Source organism: Balaenoptera musculus, chromosome 8 (assembly GCF_009873245.2).
Source record: "Balaenoptera musculus isolate JJ_BM4_2016_0621 chromosome 8, mBalMus1.pri.v3, whole genome shotgun sequence".
Taxonomy (NCBI): Eukaryota; Metazoa; Chordata; class Mammalia; order Artiodactyla; family Balaenopteridae; genus Balaenoptera; species Balaenoptera musculus.
In genome coordinates, this window is record NC_045792.1 from 102,291,466 (window position 1) to 102,305,263 (window position 13,798).

Below are 13,798 nucleotides of genomic sequence, written 5' to 3' on the forward strand. Positions count from 1 at the left end.
AAAACGAGGCAAGCGGGTTGTGATTTTTATGAAATCCCTCACTTTCGCTGGCGGCTAAGAATTGGACAGAGCTGCTTGGCTGCCCTTAGGGCTGGCACCCTGGAGGGGAAGGTGGCTCTAAAGTACCTGAGTAGGGCCCCCACCCCCCTTGGGGCACAGCCTGATGTGGACTTACCGCCCTGGGGCCAAACCTGGCTTGGGAGTGTCCGCCCCACAGAGGCTCCAGGTTGTCCACGGACCCCAGGCATGGCTCCTAAGGGGTGTTCCCAGGTCCCCAGGATGGTCGCCTGGGGGCCCAGAGCGCACAGCCCTAGCACCAGCCCCCTGCGCCTGCGGGAGATGGGACCGCCCCGCCCGCCCGCAGCCCGGCGCTGTCACGTTCCAGCGCCTGACTCAGGCCGCGCGGGGCGGGGAGCCGGGAGGCGGCGCCGGCGCCCGCCTCAGCCCCGGAGGCGGCACCAGGAAGCTCCCGCCCCGGCCGGAGCCGCCATGTAACCGGCGCCGCCCGGAGCTGAGCCTCGCGGGCCCCAGCGACCCGCCGGCCATGGGGGACGAGGACGAGGACGAGGGCTGTGCGGTGGAGCTGCAGATCACCGAAGGTGGGGCAGCGGTGGCCCGGGGTGCAGGCCGGGTGATGGCTGCCCAGGCCGGCTGGGAGGGTTCATGCACTGGCTGGGTTCATTTGCCCCCTGTGCCCGCAGCCAACCTGACCGGGCACGAGGAGAAGGTGGGCGTGGAGAACTTCCAGCTGCTCAAGGTGCTGGGCACGGGAGGTGAGGAACCCTATCCACCGGCAGGTGTCCCAGGCATGGTGCCCCGGGCCTCCCGCTTGCACACCCACCTGGGTTGGGCCAGGCCACCGGCAGTGCCCCCCAGCTTCTCCCTGCCTTGCCTGCTTTGCCCTGCCCTGCCATGGTTTGCATGCCGACTCCCAGGGCTGCTCCACGTTGACGTTGCTCCTCCCTGGAAGGTCCTCCCGGATCTGCCAACACTCTTGGGGGCTTGCAGCTCTCCTGTGTGATTCACAGCTCCTCCCCTTGCGAGATGTGAGAGCCTTCTCCCCCACTTTGCAAACTCCCCTCCTCGGGTTTGACCGTCCCTCCCCTCTCTGCATGTACCTCTGCCTCCCTTCCTTGGCTTTGCATCCTCTTGCATCTGTCTCATCTTCCACAGGTTTGCACATGACCCGCCCTCCACCCCACCCCCACCCCCGCTGCAGGCCTCCCAGAGTTGTGTGCCCCCCAGCCTGGTTTGCACGTCCCCTCCCTGGTTTTGCTGAGCACCCTGCCGGGGGTGTGCACACCTTTTCCTTAGAAGGCTCTGTCAGTTTTTGCACACCTGCCTCTCACCCCAGCTCCCTCCCCCGACTTGCACACCCTCCTGCGTTGGCCGCATGCCCACCCTCACCAGTCTGCACCACCCTCCTGTTCATGGCCTACCCTCCGCCCACTCGCTGCTCCCACAGCCTACGGGAAGGTGTTCCTGGTGCGGAAGGCGGGCGGGCACGACGCGGGGAAGCTGTATGCCATGAAGGTGCTGCGCAAGGCGGCGCTGGTGCAGCGAGCCAAGACGCAGGAGCACACGCGCACCGAGCGCTCCGTGCTGGAGCTGGTGCGCCAGGCACCCTTCCTGGTCACGCTGCACTACGCCTTCCAGACGGACGCCAAGCTGCACCTCATCCTGGGTAAGGGCAGACACCTTCCAACCCTGGGGGCCATGGAGGCGGGGGCGCCACCCAAGGGGGCTACTTCGCAACTTTCACCCACCCCCCGCCCCCAGACTATGTGAACGGCGGCGAAATGTTCACCCACCTCTACCAGCGCCAGTACTTCAAGGAGGCTGAGGTGCGCGTGTATGGGGGCGAGATCGTGCTGGCCCTGGAACACCTGCATAAGGTGGGTGAGGACCTGGCCACCTGGCTGTGGCCGTGGGGACTGGGCCTGGGCCTGGGCCTTAGAAGGGGCCTGTGAACATAACGGCCTTGGGCTTTCTGAGGGCTGGTGGCCTCGGTGGGGACGGGAGCTGCTTCCCTTAGGCCTCCTGGAAGGAAGGCCTCGGTGCTGCCTGGTGGGGTCTCCTCCCCTGGGGTCTCCTCGAAGGGGCTTTCCTCTCACAGGGAACTCGAGGCTGCTTCCTGGGGCCACGTTCACAGAACTTCTGCAAACGGAGACCTCATGCCTTGGCTCCCAAAGCCGTCATGAGATGGGGCTCCTCTCCCTGGGAACTTGGGGCCTGCTCCCCTGCGGCCTCTCCATGGTGTCTTCCTTCCTTGCTTTTACATCTTAAATGGCTTTTCCTATCCAATGGCCCAGTCCCACCCCGGCCCCCCACCAGCACTGGAGGTCCCCTTCCCCAGGGACCAGGTGCAGGGACAGGAGCTGCAGGAGCGGAGGGTGTCGGGGGAGGGACCCTCAGTGCCTTCTTGCTCCTGCCAGCTGGGCATCATCTACCGAGATCTGAAGCTGGAGAACGTGCTCCTGGACTCCGAGGGCCATATCGTCCTCACGGACTTCGGGCTTAGCAAGGAGTTCCTGACAGAGGAGGTGAGTGAAGGGCAGTCTCGGCCTCCTGCACCCCCATGCCGGCCTTCCTTTCCCGGCTCTTGCTCCACGCCTGGCTCTGCGTTTCTTGGGGGTGCAGAGGTGAGTAGATCCAGGCCCCGCCTTCGGGGAGTTCCCACTGCCCCGAGCCTCACAAGTCCAGCGAGTCTTACTCTGAGCCTTGGGCGGGTCCTCTTGCCCTCCCAGAAAGAGCGGACCTTCTCCTTCTGTGGCACCATCGAGTACATGGCCCCTGAGATTATCCGCAGCAAGTCGGGCCACGGCAAGGTGGGTTGGCAGGGGAGCAGAGGGGTGGGCGTGCTGAGGTAGGGGTGGCCGCAGGCCCTCACCCGGCTCTGCCCCGCAGGCTGTGGACTGGTGGAGCCTAGGTATTCTGCTCTTCGAGCTGCTGACGGGGGCCTCGCCCTTCACCCTGGAGGGCGAGAGGAACACGCAGGCGGAGGTGTCTCGGTGAGCAGGGTTGGAAGCAGAGGGCGGCCGAGGGGCCTGGGCAGGGCTGGAGGGGGGGGCTTGCTGCCCCTGACGCCCCCCCACCAATCCTCCCAGACGGATCCTGAAGTGCTCCCCTCCCTTCCCCCCCCGGATTGGGCCAGTGGCACAGGATCTACTGCAGCGGCTACTTTGCAAGGACCCCAAGAAGCGGCTGGGTGCAGGACACCAGGGGGCGCAGGAAGTTAAGAACCACCCCTTCTTCCAGGTGAGGCTCCTGGCTCGCCCCCATACCTGTCTGCACACACCGGGGCCGGGCTACTGCTCTGGGCTGGGGGACACTGGAGGGATGGTCTGAGGCTGGCCAGTTTCACTTGATTTGGAAAACCTCTCAGATAAAGAAACCAGGCTTGTCTTCTCAGCCGTCTCTATTGAAACTTGGAAGATGTGTTCTTGCAGGAAAGCATTCTAGGTTCATTGCCTGGTAGGGCTGGCAGGGACTTGAGAATGAATTCATCAGTCCTTTCACTGGACAGGTTCAGAGGAGCAAGGTGACTTGCCCAAGATCACACAGTAAAAGTGTAGAGCTGGGAACAGATCCCAGGTCTGCTGTCAGCCCAAATCTTATGACTCTTGCATCCACTCAGGGTTTTGGTCTTTGTACCTGTACAGGCTGTGTGCCTGTTCTTCAGATGGACATGTCTGAATCAACCACGTGGGTTTTGTTCACTTGTTAAAAGCACACACAGTTTAGGGTGCAGTGCAGAGTGAATTCTGTCCTTGTGAGACCTCACTGGCTCAGGCACTGTGCCTGGCCAGCGTCATTGCCTAGCAGGGCCCTGTAACAGTGAACACCTGTGTCTTGGCCCCTTGCTTGCATTATTTCATGTAAGCCTCAGAACCTTCCTGATTATCTTCATCTTTACAGATGAGGAAACTGAGGTTCAGAGAGGTTAAGTAATTTGCCCAAGATCACTGAGCTAAGTGATGGAGCTCAGATTTAAACCCGCATCTGGGTGGCTTGAAGGCCCATGCTCTTAACTGTTATGTTCTGTTTACATGTGGGTATTAAATTTGCCTTGTCTGACGTAGAAACAAAAGCATCCACTTCTGGGCACTTATAGTGGGCCAGGCACCCAGTTACCCTTGCTATGAGCGCCATCTCCTTGAATCTTCCCAGCAAGTACTGCTTGGAAGGGCCCTCAGAGAAGCTTTCTCAGACAGGAGTCTAAGTCTCTGCGGTGAAGATGTCCCTTTGTGGGCGAAGTGACTGAACAGTGTCAGTTTCCTTCAGTGAATTCCTCAACCCACCCTGAGCACATGCCAGGCCATAGGTGCTGGGAGTAGGTGGGCCAGTAGTCACACTGGAGAGGCGCCCCAAGGTTTTCGAGGCCTGATGGTGCCCTTATTCCCCCTTCTCTTGAGACAGCCTCTTTGGTGATAGCAATGCTCAGGTCCCTGGTGCCAGAACTGGGGCCTTCAAGCCCAGGCCAGGCCTCTAGGCTGCAAGTGACAAAAAGTCCAACTCAAGATGGTGATATCTGTGGAACACAGTCTGGCTGCTAAGAACAGAGATAGGAATGAATAGTGGTCTAAACAAGATAGACGTCTATTTATTTATTTATTTTCTCACATAAAAGAAATCCAGAAGTTGGCAGGCTGGGGCTGCTGTGGTGTCTTCATGAAGCCAAGTTCAATTTTTTTTTTTTTTTCTTTTTAAATGCTCCTCTATTCTTAGCACGTAGCCTCTGTCCCCAAGATTGCCTCGTGGTACAAGATGACTGCTGGGGCTCTTGCTATCTAGGTTGCTCTCCAGGTGGGAAGCACGAAGAAGAAGGAGTGCAAGGGCAAAAAGGGCACCTTACCAACTGTTCACCCTCCTCTTCAGGCTCTTTCCCTGGATTCCTACCTTGTAATTTTTGCTTACAAGTAATTGGTCACTGCGAGCTGCAAGGAAGTTTATAAAATACTATTTTTTAGTTGTGTACATTGGTTCCTGAAATAAAATTGGGGCTATAGTACTAAGGAAGACCAGGAGAATGGATGTTGGGCAGGCAACGAACAGGCTCCGCCATACTAGTTTAAACATAAAAAGGAATGTTTTAGCTCCCATAAATGAAAAGTCCAAGGAAAAGTGGTCTGTCTTCAGGCAAGGCTGAATCCAGGTGCTGAATCTGTGTTATCAGGAATTTCTTTCTTTGTCTCTGGGTTCTGCTTTTCTGCACAGGTACTTCATCATTAGACATTGAGGGGGTCCCCAGCAGTTCCAGGCCCATATCCTCCCAGATTTAAGTCCAGTAGGAGAAAGAGATTTGGTTTTTTTTGCACATCAATTCTATTAAAAGCCCCAGAATTGGCTGAGTGTGGTGGAGGGGTGGTTCTCCAAGAGAAATAGGGATTCTGTTATCAGAGGAAGGGAAACAGAAGCTGAGGAGGCAGGAAGAACAGCTTCCCACACAGATGCCAGTGAGACCTTTGCCTCACTGAGGAGCTGCCTGGTGAGGGTGGCCTGAGTGGACAGGGGTTTCCACTTCCTGCCCTTTGACCCCCTATCTCTCATTCCTTTTCTCCAGGGTCTGGAATGGGCTGCTCTGGCTGCCAGGAAGATTCCAGCCCCATTCCGACCCCAGATCCGCTCAGAGCTGGATGTGGGCAACTTTGCAGAGGAATTTACCCGGCTGGAGCCTGTCTACTCACCCCCTGGGAGCCCCCCACCTGGGGATCCTCGCATCTTCCAGGTGAGTGAGCGTTCATAGAACCACAGATGCGGGGGAGGCAGGATGCTGCTACCAGCCTCAGCCCTGGCTGACCTATGGGCACTGCATAGGCCCCGTGTCCTGATCAGGACTCAGCATCTCCTCTAGATCTCTCCACTCGTGTGGAATCTAGAATTGTCAGTCATAGAGACCGCCTTGGCAGGACATGCCTTTGAATTTCCTGGTTTATCTTGAAATTTCATGTTAATTTCCCTTCTTCTCCATCATATCTCTTTATTGTTATGTAAAAATATTGTTTTAAATTATTCACTTGCTTAAGGGGACACTTAGGAAGAGATGCCTTGTTTATACTGTGGCTTTGCATGTCCCTTTGGCATACCATATCACATTCCTGGGGGCATAGGCCCCCTCCACCCAGTTTTAGAAGCTTAGGCCTGTTGGACAAGTCCCAACTCCTTTGCCCGGCATACAAGGCCTTGCATGATGTGATCTCTGCTCAGCGCCCTAGCCTCAGCACTCTGTTATTCCACTCGGTGCTCTAGCACCTCTGAACTGCTCAGAGGTTCCAGAACACACCTCTGTACCTTTGCATATGTGGGTCCCTCAACCTGGAGGGAATAGTTGCTCACCTGGCAAAATTCAAGCCTTGCTGTCCAGTGCTGTCCGCATGTGAAGTCTTCCCTGCTCCTCTGGCCCTGGGTCACCCTTTCCTTGTGCACCAGCCCGCCACAGACAAAATCTCCTTCTAAACAGTTTGTCAGGTTTTATCCCGACGCTGACTGAGACTGCCTCACCTGGTCTGAAGCTCCCAGAGGGCAGGGACTACGTGTTTAATTTCTGTGTCCCTGAGTCCAGCTTGTAATTTCTGTGTCCCTGAGTCCAGCTTGGGGGCCTGGCCTATAGGACATGGTCCATAAATATTAAATAAGAATAGGCCAATATCAAGTATGGACGGATCAGTTCCCCTCTATGAAGCTCTCACAAGGGACAGCTCTGTGCTTGAATATCCCTCGATCTACTGCGATCCATCCTCGATCTCACAGTCCTAATGAGCAAGTTTTCTTGTGAATCAGTGGTTCCTTTCATTCATTCATTTAATGATTCAAAAATATGTATTGAGTGCCTTCAATGTGCCAGGCACTGACCTGGGCGCTGGGGACGTAACAATAAACTTGACAGACAATAATCCCACCCACGTGGAGCTTGCATTCTAGCGCACAGTGGCGCTGCATTTTTAGGAGAAAACAACACATTGTTAAAATTACCCTTGAGAGTCCCTTGAATTGCCAGGATGTGGATTGTTAGGAAAGGCAAAGAATTAACTTTGGTTTCTCTTTACGTTTCCTCAGTAGCCCCCCTTGCAGAGGAGGCCAAAGTTTGATTTGAAAGGAAGGAATAAAGACTTTTTGTCCTGAGTGGGTAGAGTTGAATTCTCCTAAGTTAAGTATGTGTGATGCCAGGCCACAGTTCTTTCATGTATTCAGCCTATCATATTCTGGGCCACTACACTGTGCCAGATGATGCCCTTGGCACTTGGGGGGATCACTGTGATGAGAAAGGTAGAGTCACAGACTGGTGGGCGGACAGACATGGTCCCAAGAGATCATAGAACAAGGTGGAATAAAACGTCCACACATCCTTTGTGCACCAGGATGCAAAAGCAACATCCCCTACTCCTGGGTCTTTCCTCTGCCCCCGCCCTCCTTCCCGCTGGGTGTGGGCCTTCGGGGACTCCATCTGCACCTCCATCCACCCCTGACAACACCCCTCCTCCGCCAGGGATACTCCTTCGTGGCACCGTCCATCCTGTTTGACCACAACAACGCGGTGATGACCGATGTGCTGGAAGCGTCTATTGCTGGAGACCGGCCTGGCCGGGCAGCGTTGGCCAGGAGCGCCATGATGCAGGTGGGTTGGGCCAGGGTGGGGAGAAGTGGGCTTGGGGGCATCTGGGCTTGGGGACTCCAGATCTGGCTTCAGCAGGCGCACGCTGTGGCTCCGGTGAGGTCCGTAGCCTCTCTGAACTGGGGCGTGGCATGGCCGCAAGGCTCCCGGTAGGACCTCTGACGCGTCCCCTTTGCCCCCAGGACTCGCCCTTCTTCCAGCAGTACGAACTGGACCTGCGGGAACCCGCGTTGGGCCAGGGTAGCTTCTCCGTGTGTCGCCGCTGCCGCCAGCTACAGAACGGCCAAGAGTTCGCGGTCAAAATCCTCAGCCGCAGGTGGGCGGGCCCGGGGTGGGCGGGGTTCTGCTGAGCGGATTCGGGGAGGGCGGGGCCGGAGGTCAGCTGTCCTGACCCCGCCTGCCCTGCCCCCAGGCTGGAGGCGAACACGCAGCGCGAAGTGGCCGCCCTGCGGCTGTGCCAGTCGCACCCCAACGTGGTGAAGCTGCACGAAGTGCATCAGGACCAGGTGACGCCTTCCTGGGCTGGGGCGGGGCGCAGGGACGCTAGAGCCTGCCCGTGAGGGGCGGGGAGGGGGCGGGGAGGAGGACAGGAGGCGGGGCCTGAGAGCGCCATGGGCGGGGCCTGAGGATAGGTACGGGGGCCTGAGGACCCGGAGGTCAGGGAAGTGGGATTTCAGGGGAGTAGGGCCTGAGGACCGGAAGGCGGAGCTGAGGATGGCCAAGGGAACGGGGCAGGGGGAGGATTTAGGGCGGCGGGTTTTAAGGTGGCCAAAGGGACGGGGGCCTGGAAAAAAGTAGGGGGAAGAAACTGAAGCGAGTCCTAAGGTGGTTCTTGGGGTGGTCTTGAGGTCAGGGTTCGAACACGGACGGGGCCTGAAGCCGGGGGCGGAGCTTGATGTTGACCGAGGGGCAGGATCTGGCTGGCGGGTGGGGCCCGGCCCGGTTGGGTAGGTGGTGACAGTAACCCAGGTGGTGACCTTGGCCCGTCGCGCCGCCCGCAGCTGCACACGTACCTGGTCCTGGAGCTACTGCAGGGTGGGGAGCTGCTGGAGCACATCCGCAAGAAGCGGCACTTCAGCGAGTCCGAGGCGAGCCAGATCCTGCGCAGCCTCGTGTCGGCCGTGAGCTTCATGCACGAGGAGGCGGGGGTGGTGCACCGCGACCTCAAGCCCGAGGTGGGCGCGGGGCCTCAGCGGACTGGGAGGGCTTCGGCGCGGAGGGCCAGTCTCTGACGGCCGCCTCGCCGCCCTCATAGAACATCCTGTACGCCGATGATACGCCCGGAGCCCCGGTGAAGATCATCGACTTCGGGTTCGCGCGTCTGCGCCCGCAGAGCCCAGCGGGGCCCATGCAGACACCCTGCTTTACGCTGCAGTACGCGGCCCCCGAGCTGCTGGCGCAGCAGGGCTACGACGAGTCCTGCGACCTCTGGAGCCTTGGCGTCATTCTGGTATGGGACGGGGTCTCCGAGGAGATGTCAGGGTCCTCCGAGCCTGGGGACAGGAGTTCTCTTGTTGGGGTGGCAGGGTTTGGTCTGAGGCTGGGGTCAGAAGTCGTCCTAATACAGAGGCGAGGTCTCTCTGGTGCTGGGGTCCGGGCATCCTAGTTTTAGGAGTTGGAAGTCAGAGTTCTTAACCCATGGGCCTCAGGGGTTAGCCTCTTGGAGAGGGTGAATGGTCCTGCAGTGGCTTAAGTCAGTCTCCTGGCCTCCACTGGCCCCCTAGTCTGGACTGGTCTCACTTTTCACCCCCCAGTACATGATGCTGTCAGGCCAGGTCCCCTTCCAGGGGGCCTCAGGCCAGGGCGGGCAGAGCCAGGCGGCGGAGATAATGTGCAAGATCCGCGAGGGGCGCTTCTCCCTTGACGGGGAGGCCTGGCAAGGCGTGTCTGAGGAAGCCAAGGAGCTGGTCCGAGGTGCGAAGCCGGAGGTCACAGATCATGGTTGGGGAGGGGGAGGCCATGGGGTCACGATGGGACAGGGTTTGCTACTGGGTCAGGTGTCCTGGTGGGGGACTTGTGGGGAGGAGAGTGGGGCTGCTAGGATGTCTCTGGGGCGCAGCCTCTACACACAGCCCCCCAACACTTCCCCCGTCCTGCCTCCAGGGCTCCTGACTGTGGATCCCACCAAGCGTCTGAAGCTTGAGGGACTGCGGGGCAGCTCGTGGCTGCAGGACGGCAGCGCGCGCTCCTCGCCTCCGCTACGGACGCCGGACGTGCTGGAGTCCTCGGGGCCAGCTGTGCGCTCGGGGCTCAACGCCACCTTTCTGGTGAGGGGCGGGGCCTGCATGGGGTGGGGGACCGAGGCTGGAGAGGCGGAGCCTGCGGGAGGCGACTCCGCAGAGTCCTGAAAGGTTGAGTTCAGCCGAGTCCAGGCCTCTGACCTGTCGGGACCCTGACCGTTTGAGAGGCTGGAGGCCAAAGACCTGTTGGCCCTGACCTAGTGGTATGGGAAGGAAGGCCTGGGATGGGGGCCAAAGCTAGGATTTGAAAGTCGAGGCCGGGCCGGTGGGACTTACCGCCTCCTTTCCGCCAGGCGTTCAATCGGGGCAAACGCGAGGGTTTCTTCTTGAAGAGCGTGGAAAACGCGCCGCTGGCCAAGCGGCGGAAACAGAAGCTGCGGAGCGCCGCCACATCCCGCCGCGTCTCCCCCGTGCCCGCCGTCCCGGGCCGGGCACCCGCCGCCAAGGGAGCCCCCCGACGAGCCAACGGTCCCCTGCCCCCCTCCTAGCTCCCGTCACTGTGACCCCCTCCCCGGTCGGGGCTGTGTTCTAGGAGGCCGGCTCACTGCCCCCAGGCCTCCTGCATCGCTCCGCCCCATCCCCAGGGATTGTTACCCTTCTCTCCCCTCCCCCCCCACCCCACCCCCAGACAGAGCAGAAGTATTTTTATAAGCAGAGAATTTTTTTTAATGTCTTACCAGATAGAGTTAGAGATGCAGGGAGGGAGGGGGCCTGCTGGGGAGTGGAGTGGGGGGCCCTCTGCCTAGATGCTGCCTCATCTGGTGGAAGGCACTTCTCCCCCAGGGGGTTGCCCCGGCAGGGAAGGGCTCCTTCTCCATTTCTAAGCACTGAGTTGCCACAGGGAGAAACTGGGACCTCTCCCCTGCCCTCCCCTGAGGTCCTGCTCTTGGGAGGGGGCACCCCTCAAGCTGTCACTTTATGGACTGTTTGTGCAATTACGTCCACCAAAGACCTGTGTCGGGGGTGCTCAGTGAGAGGCCCTGGGGGACCCCCTGAAGCATTTCTGCCTCACTTCATGTCACCTGCTTCCCCCTATTGAGGCTAAGGAAGGAGGTAGGCGACCCCCTAAAAGGGGAGGCCCCCTTCTCACCCATCCCCTCCTCTTTGGCACAGCTGCCCCTAGCTGGGGGTGGCGCCTTTGGGGTCTGGGGTGGGCATCCACAGTCACTGCCTCAGCCCATCCAGGCTGTGCCTTTGACTTTAAAATAAAAGTCTACCCAGTGCTGTGTGTGGCATGTGTGTGTGTATGTGTTGGGGGTGTGTATGGGCAGAGGTCCTGGGGCTACCTTCCGGCCAACGGGGCCTGAGACCTCAAAGAGGAGGGACAGGGCAGACCCTTCTGGGTAAGATGGTACCCTTTGTCCTTGGCTTTTGACATGAGGGTCAAACAGTTATCTTGGGTGTGTATCTGACACCTCTGCCATGTATCATTTAGGATTCTCCTGGTTGTAAGTAATAGAAAACCCAACCTAAGCTTGCTTCAGCAGAACAGGATTTTTAGGCTTTTTGAACTACACAACCCAGGGGTAGCTTCAGGCAAGACCTGATCAGGATGCAAACATACGATCAGGACTCAGCTCCCCAATCTCGGCTTTTTATCCTGTTGTGGGTTTTTTTTGGTGTTGTTGCAGACTTGGAGGACTCTCCTTTTGGCCCCAAGATGGGTGGCAGGTGCTCCAGGGGACTACAGATTGAAATCTGGTGATAAAGAGAGTCTTTGTTTTAGCATTCCTGGCAGGAATCCTGAGATGTACTCCAATTGGATCCAGTTAGGTCAAGTGCCTACCCTGAATCAATCACTGTGGCCAGGGATGCAGTGTGCTGATTGGCTTAGATCTGGATCTTAGACTCCCCTCTGCAAGCTCATTGGGTGGAGAGCAGGAGAAGGGGTGGTCCCTAGAGAGAGGTCAGTTGGACAGGGCTTGGTTCCTGTCAGGGAGGGAGAGCAGGAGGGGAGCAGCTCATACCCATGGCTCTGGCAGTGATCAGAGCGTACCCCTCTCAGGGGGAGTGAGACTGCCCTTGTGTGATCCCTTCCGGGTGGTTGTGCCCATAGGGCAGTTTGGCCTGAGCACCTCTGTGCCCCCCCAGGTCAGGGCTATTTGTCTGTATAGTGCAGATGTCCTGAGAGCCCCAACCCCCTGCCTGGACACTACTCTGGGCTGCTCCAGGCCTTCTCTCCCCATAGCCACCCTGTGGGGTCATCTCAGGGTGGACCTTCCCCTCCTGTTCTGAGGTTTGCCTCTTAGAAGAGGAGGTAACTGGAGGCCTGGGGACAGGAGCTGGGGCCCCACAGATGCTGAAGTCAGGGCAAAGCCAGGTGGGCCTGGTGGGCAGGTGGGACCCCATGGGTGTGGATCAAGGGCAGTTCGGGGGGGTGTGGGAACACCCAACTGTATCCCATCCTGTGGGTCTGAGGGAGGAGAGGGGTGCCCAGGAGAAGGTCGGAGGGAGGGGAGGGGAAAGCTGCGCTAATTCTGACTCTTGTTTTACTGATCGTGTGACTTAAGTCACCTAACAGTCCCAGGCTTCCCCATTGGTCAAGAGGGAGTCATATGGCTGTCAGGATGAACTAGAGAATGAACACATGTGAGAGTGGGGTCATTTAATGACCAAGTATTTACTGGGATTTACTGAGGTCTTCCAGTGTGCAGGGACTGCCCTGAACACTACACGTCTTATCTCATTGACTCCCCACGACTAGCTGATGAAGAAAACACCATTTCCATTTAATAGAGGGGAAAAGTGAGCCTCAGTGAAGGTCAGCACCTTGCTCAAGGTCACTCAGCTAGAAGTGCCTTCCATCCTGGTGGTCTGATTCCAGACTTCCCTCAACCATAGGAGTTCTGTAGTGAGGATGGGCTTTAATTTTACCCCAAGGCTGGATGTTTGGATTGTTTAAAACTTTATTTCTATCATAAATGATGCGGAGACAAGTTTGTACATAAATCTGTGCATTTAAAAAATAGTTTGGACTTCCCTGGTGGCACAGTGGTTAAGAATCTGCCTGCCAATGCAGGGGACACAAGTTCGATCCCTGGTCCAGGAAGACCCCACATGCCGTGGAGCAACTAAGCCGCTGCACCACAACTACTGAGCCTGCGCTCTAGAGCCTGTGCTCTGCAACAAGACAAGCCACCGCAATGAGAAGCCCGTGCACCGCAACGAAGAGTAGCCCCAGCTCACGGCAACTAGAGAAAGCCCGCGTGCAGCAATGAAGACCCAACGCAGCCAAAATAAATAAATAAGTAAATAAAAATTTAAAAATAGCTTTATTGAGGGAATTCCCTGGCGGTCCAGTGGTTAGGACTTGGCGCTTTTACTGCTGGGGCCTGGGTTCAATCCCTGGTCGGGGAACTAAAATCCTGCAAGCCGTGCCGCGCAGAAGGGCCAAAAAAAAAAAAAAAAAAAAAAATCACCGAATTGTCCTCTCAAATGGGTGAATAATGTGGTATATAAATTATACCTCAATTAAAAATATCTCAGTAAAGCTATTTTATATTTTGGCCGCCTTTTTTTTTTTTTTGGATCTTAGTTCCCTGACCAGGGATTGAACTCAGGCCCGGGCAGTGAAAGCGCCAAGTCCTAACCACTGGACCGCCAGGGAATTCCCCAGTGAGTTTTAGAATATTCGGAGTTGTACAACCATCATTGCAGTCCAGTTTTAGAACACTTTTTTCACCTCCAAAAGAAACTCTGTGCCCACTGGCAGTCACTCTGCCTTTCCCCCTGGACCTTCCAGCCCTAGACAACCATCATCTAAACCCTGTTTTGTAGATTTGCCTACATACTTTGATATATACTTTCAAACAGCCATTCACAAATATACTAGCATACAGTCTCAGAAGCAGGGTATGAAAATGTAGCATTTCATTTTATGCTCACAAGCACTGAGTGTTATCACTCAGTGATAAAACCTTTGCTACTCTGATGGATAAAAAGTGGT

At 57.2% G+C, this 13,798-nt stretch overlaps 1 protein-coding gene across 5 annotated transcripts; it reads left to right on the plus strand.

Moving 5' to 3' along the window:
- Window positions 1–449: 449 nt before the first annotated feature.
- Window positions 450–11,082, plus strand: RPS6KA4 (ribosomal protein S6 kinase A4). 5 transcript variants are annotated; one of them, XM_036862194.1, is made up of 17 exons: window positions 450–599; window positions 702–773; window positions 1,466–1,684; window positions 1,780–1,895; window positions 2,436–2,543; window positions 2,748–2,828; window positions 2,908–3,011; window positions 3,108–3,258; window positions 5,564–5,728; window positions 7,487–7,615; window positions 7,795–7,928; window positions 8,025–8,118; window positions 8,614–8,787; window positions 8,868–9,062; window positions 9,367–9,526; window positions 9,716–9,879; window positions 10,146–11,082. In XM_036862194.1, the coding sequence occupies exons 1-17, from the start codon at window positions 545–547 to the stop codon at window positions 10,338–10,340; spliced, it is 2,316 nt and encodes a 771-aa protein (XP_036718089.1). In that variant the 5' UTR covers window positions 450–544; the 3' UTR covers window positions 10,341–11,082. The 5 variants fall into 5 exon arrangements, with proteins under 5 accessions (XP_036718089.1, XP_036718090.1, XP_036718092.1 ...); XM_036862195.1 differs by having other exon boundaries at window positions 8,614–8,733; window positions 10,146–11,065; XM_036862197.1 differs by lacking the exons at window positions 9,367–9,526; window positions 10,146–11,082 and having other exon boundaries at window positions 9,716–9,859.
- The last annotated feature ends 2,716 nt before the right edge of the window (window positions 11,083–13,798 follow it).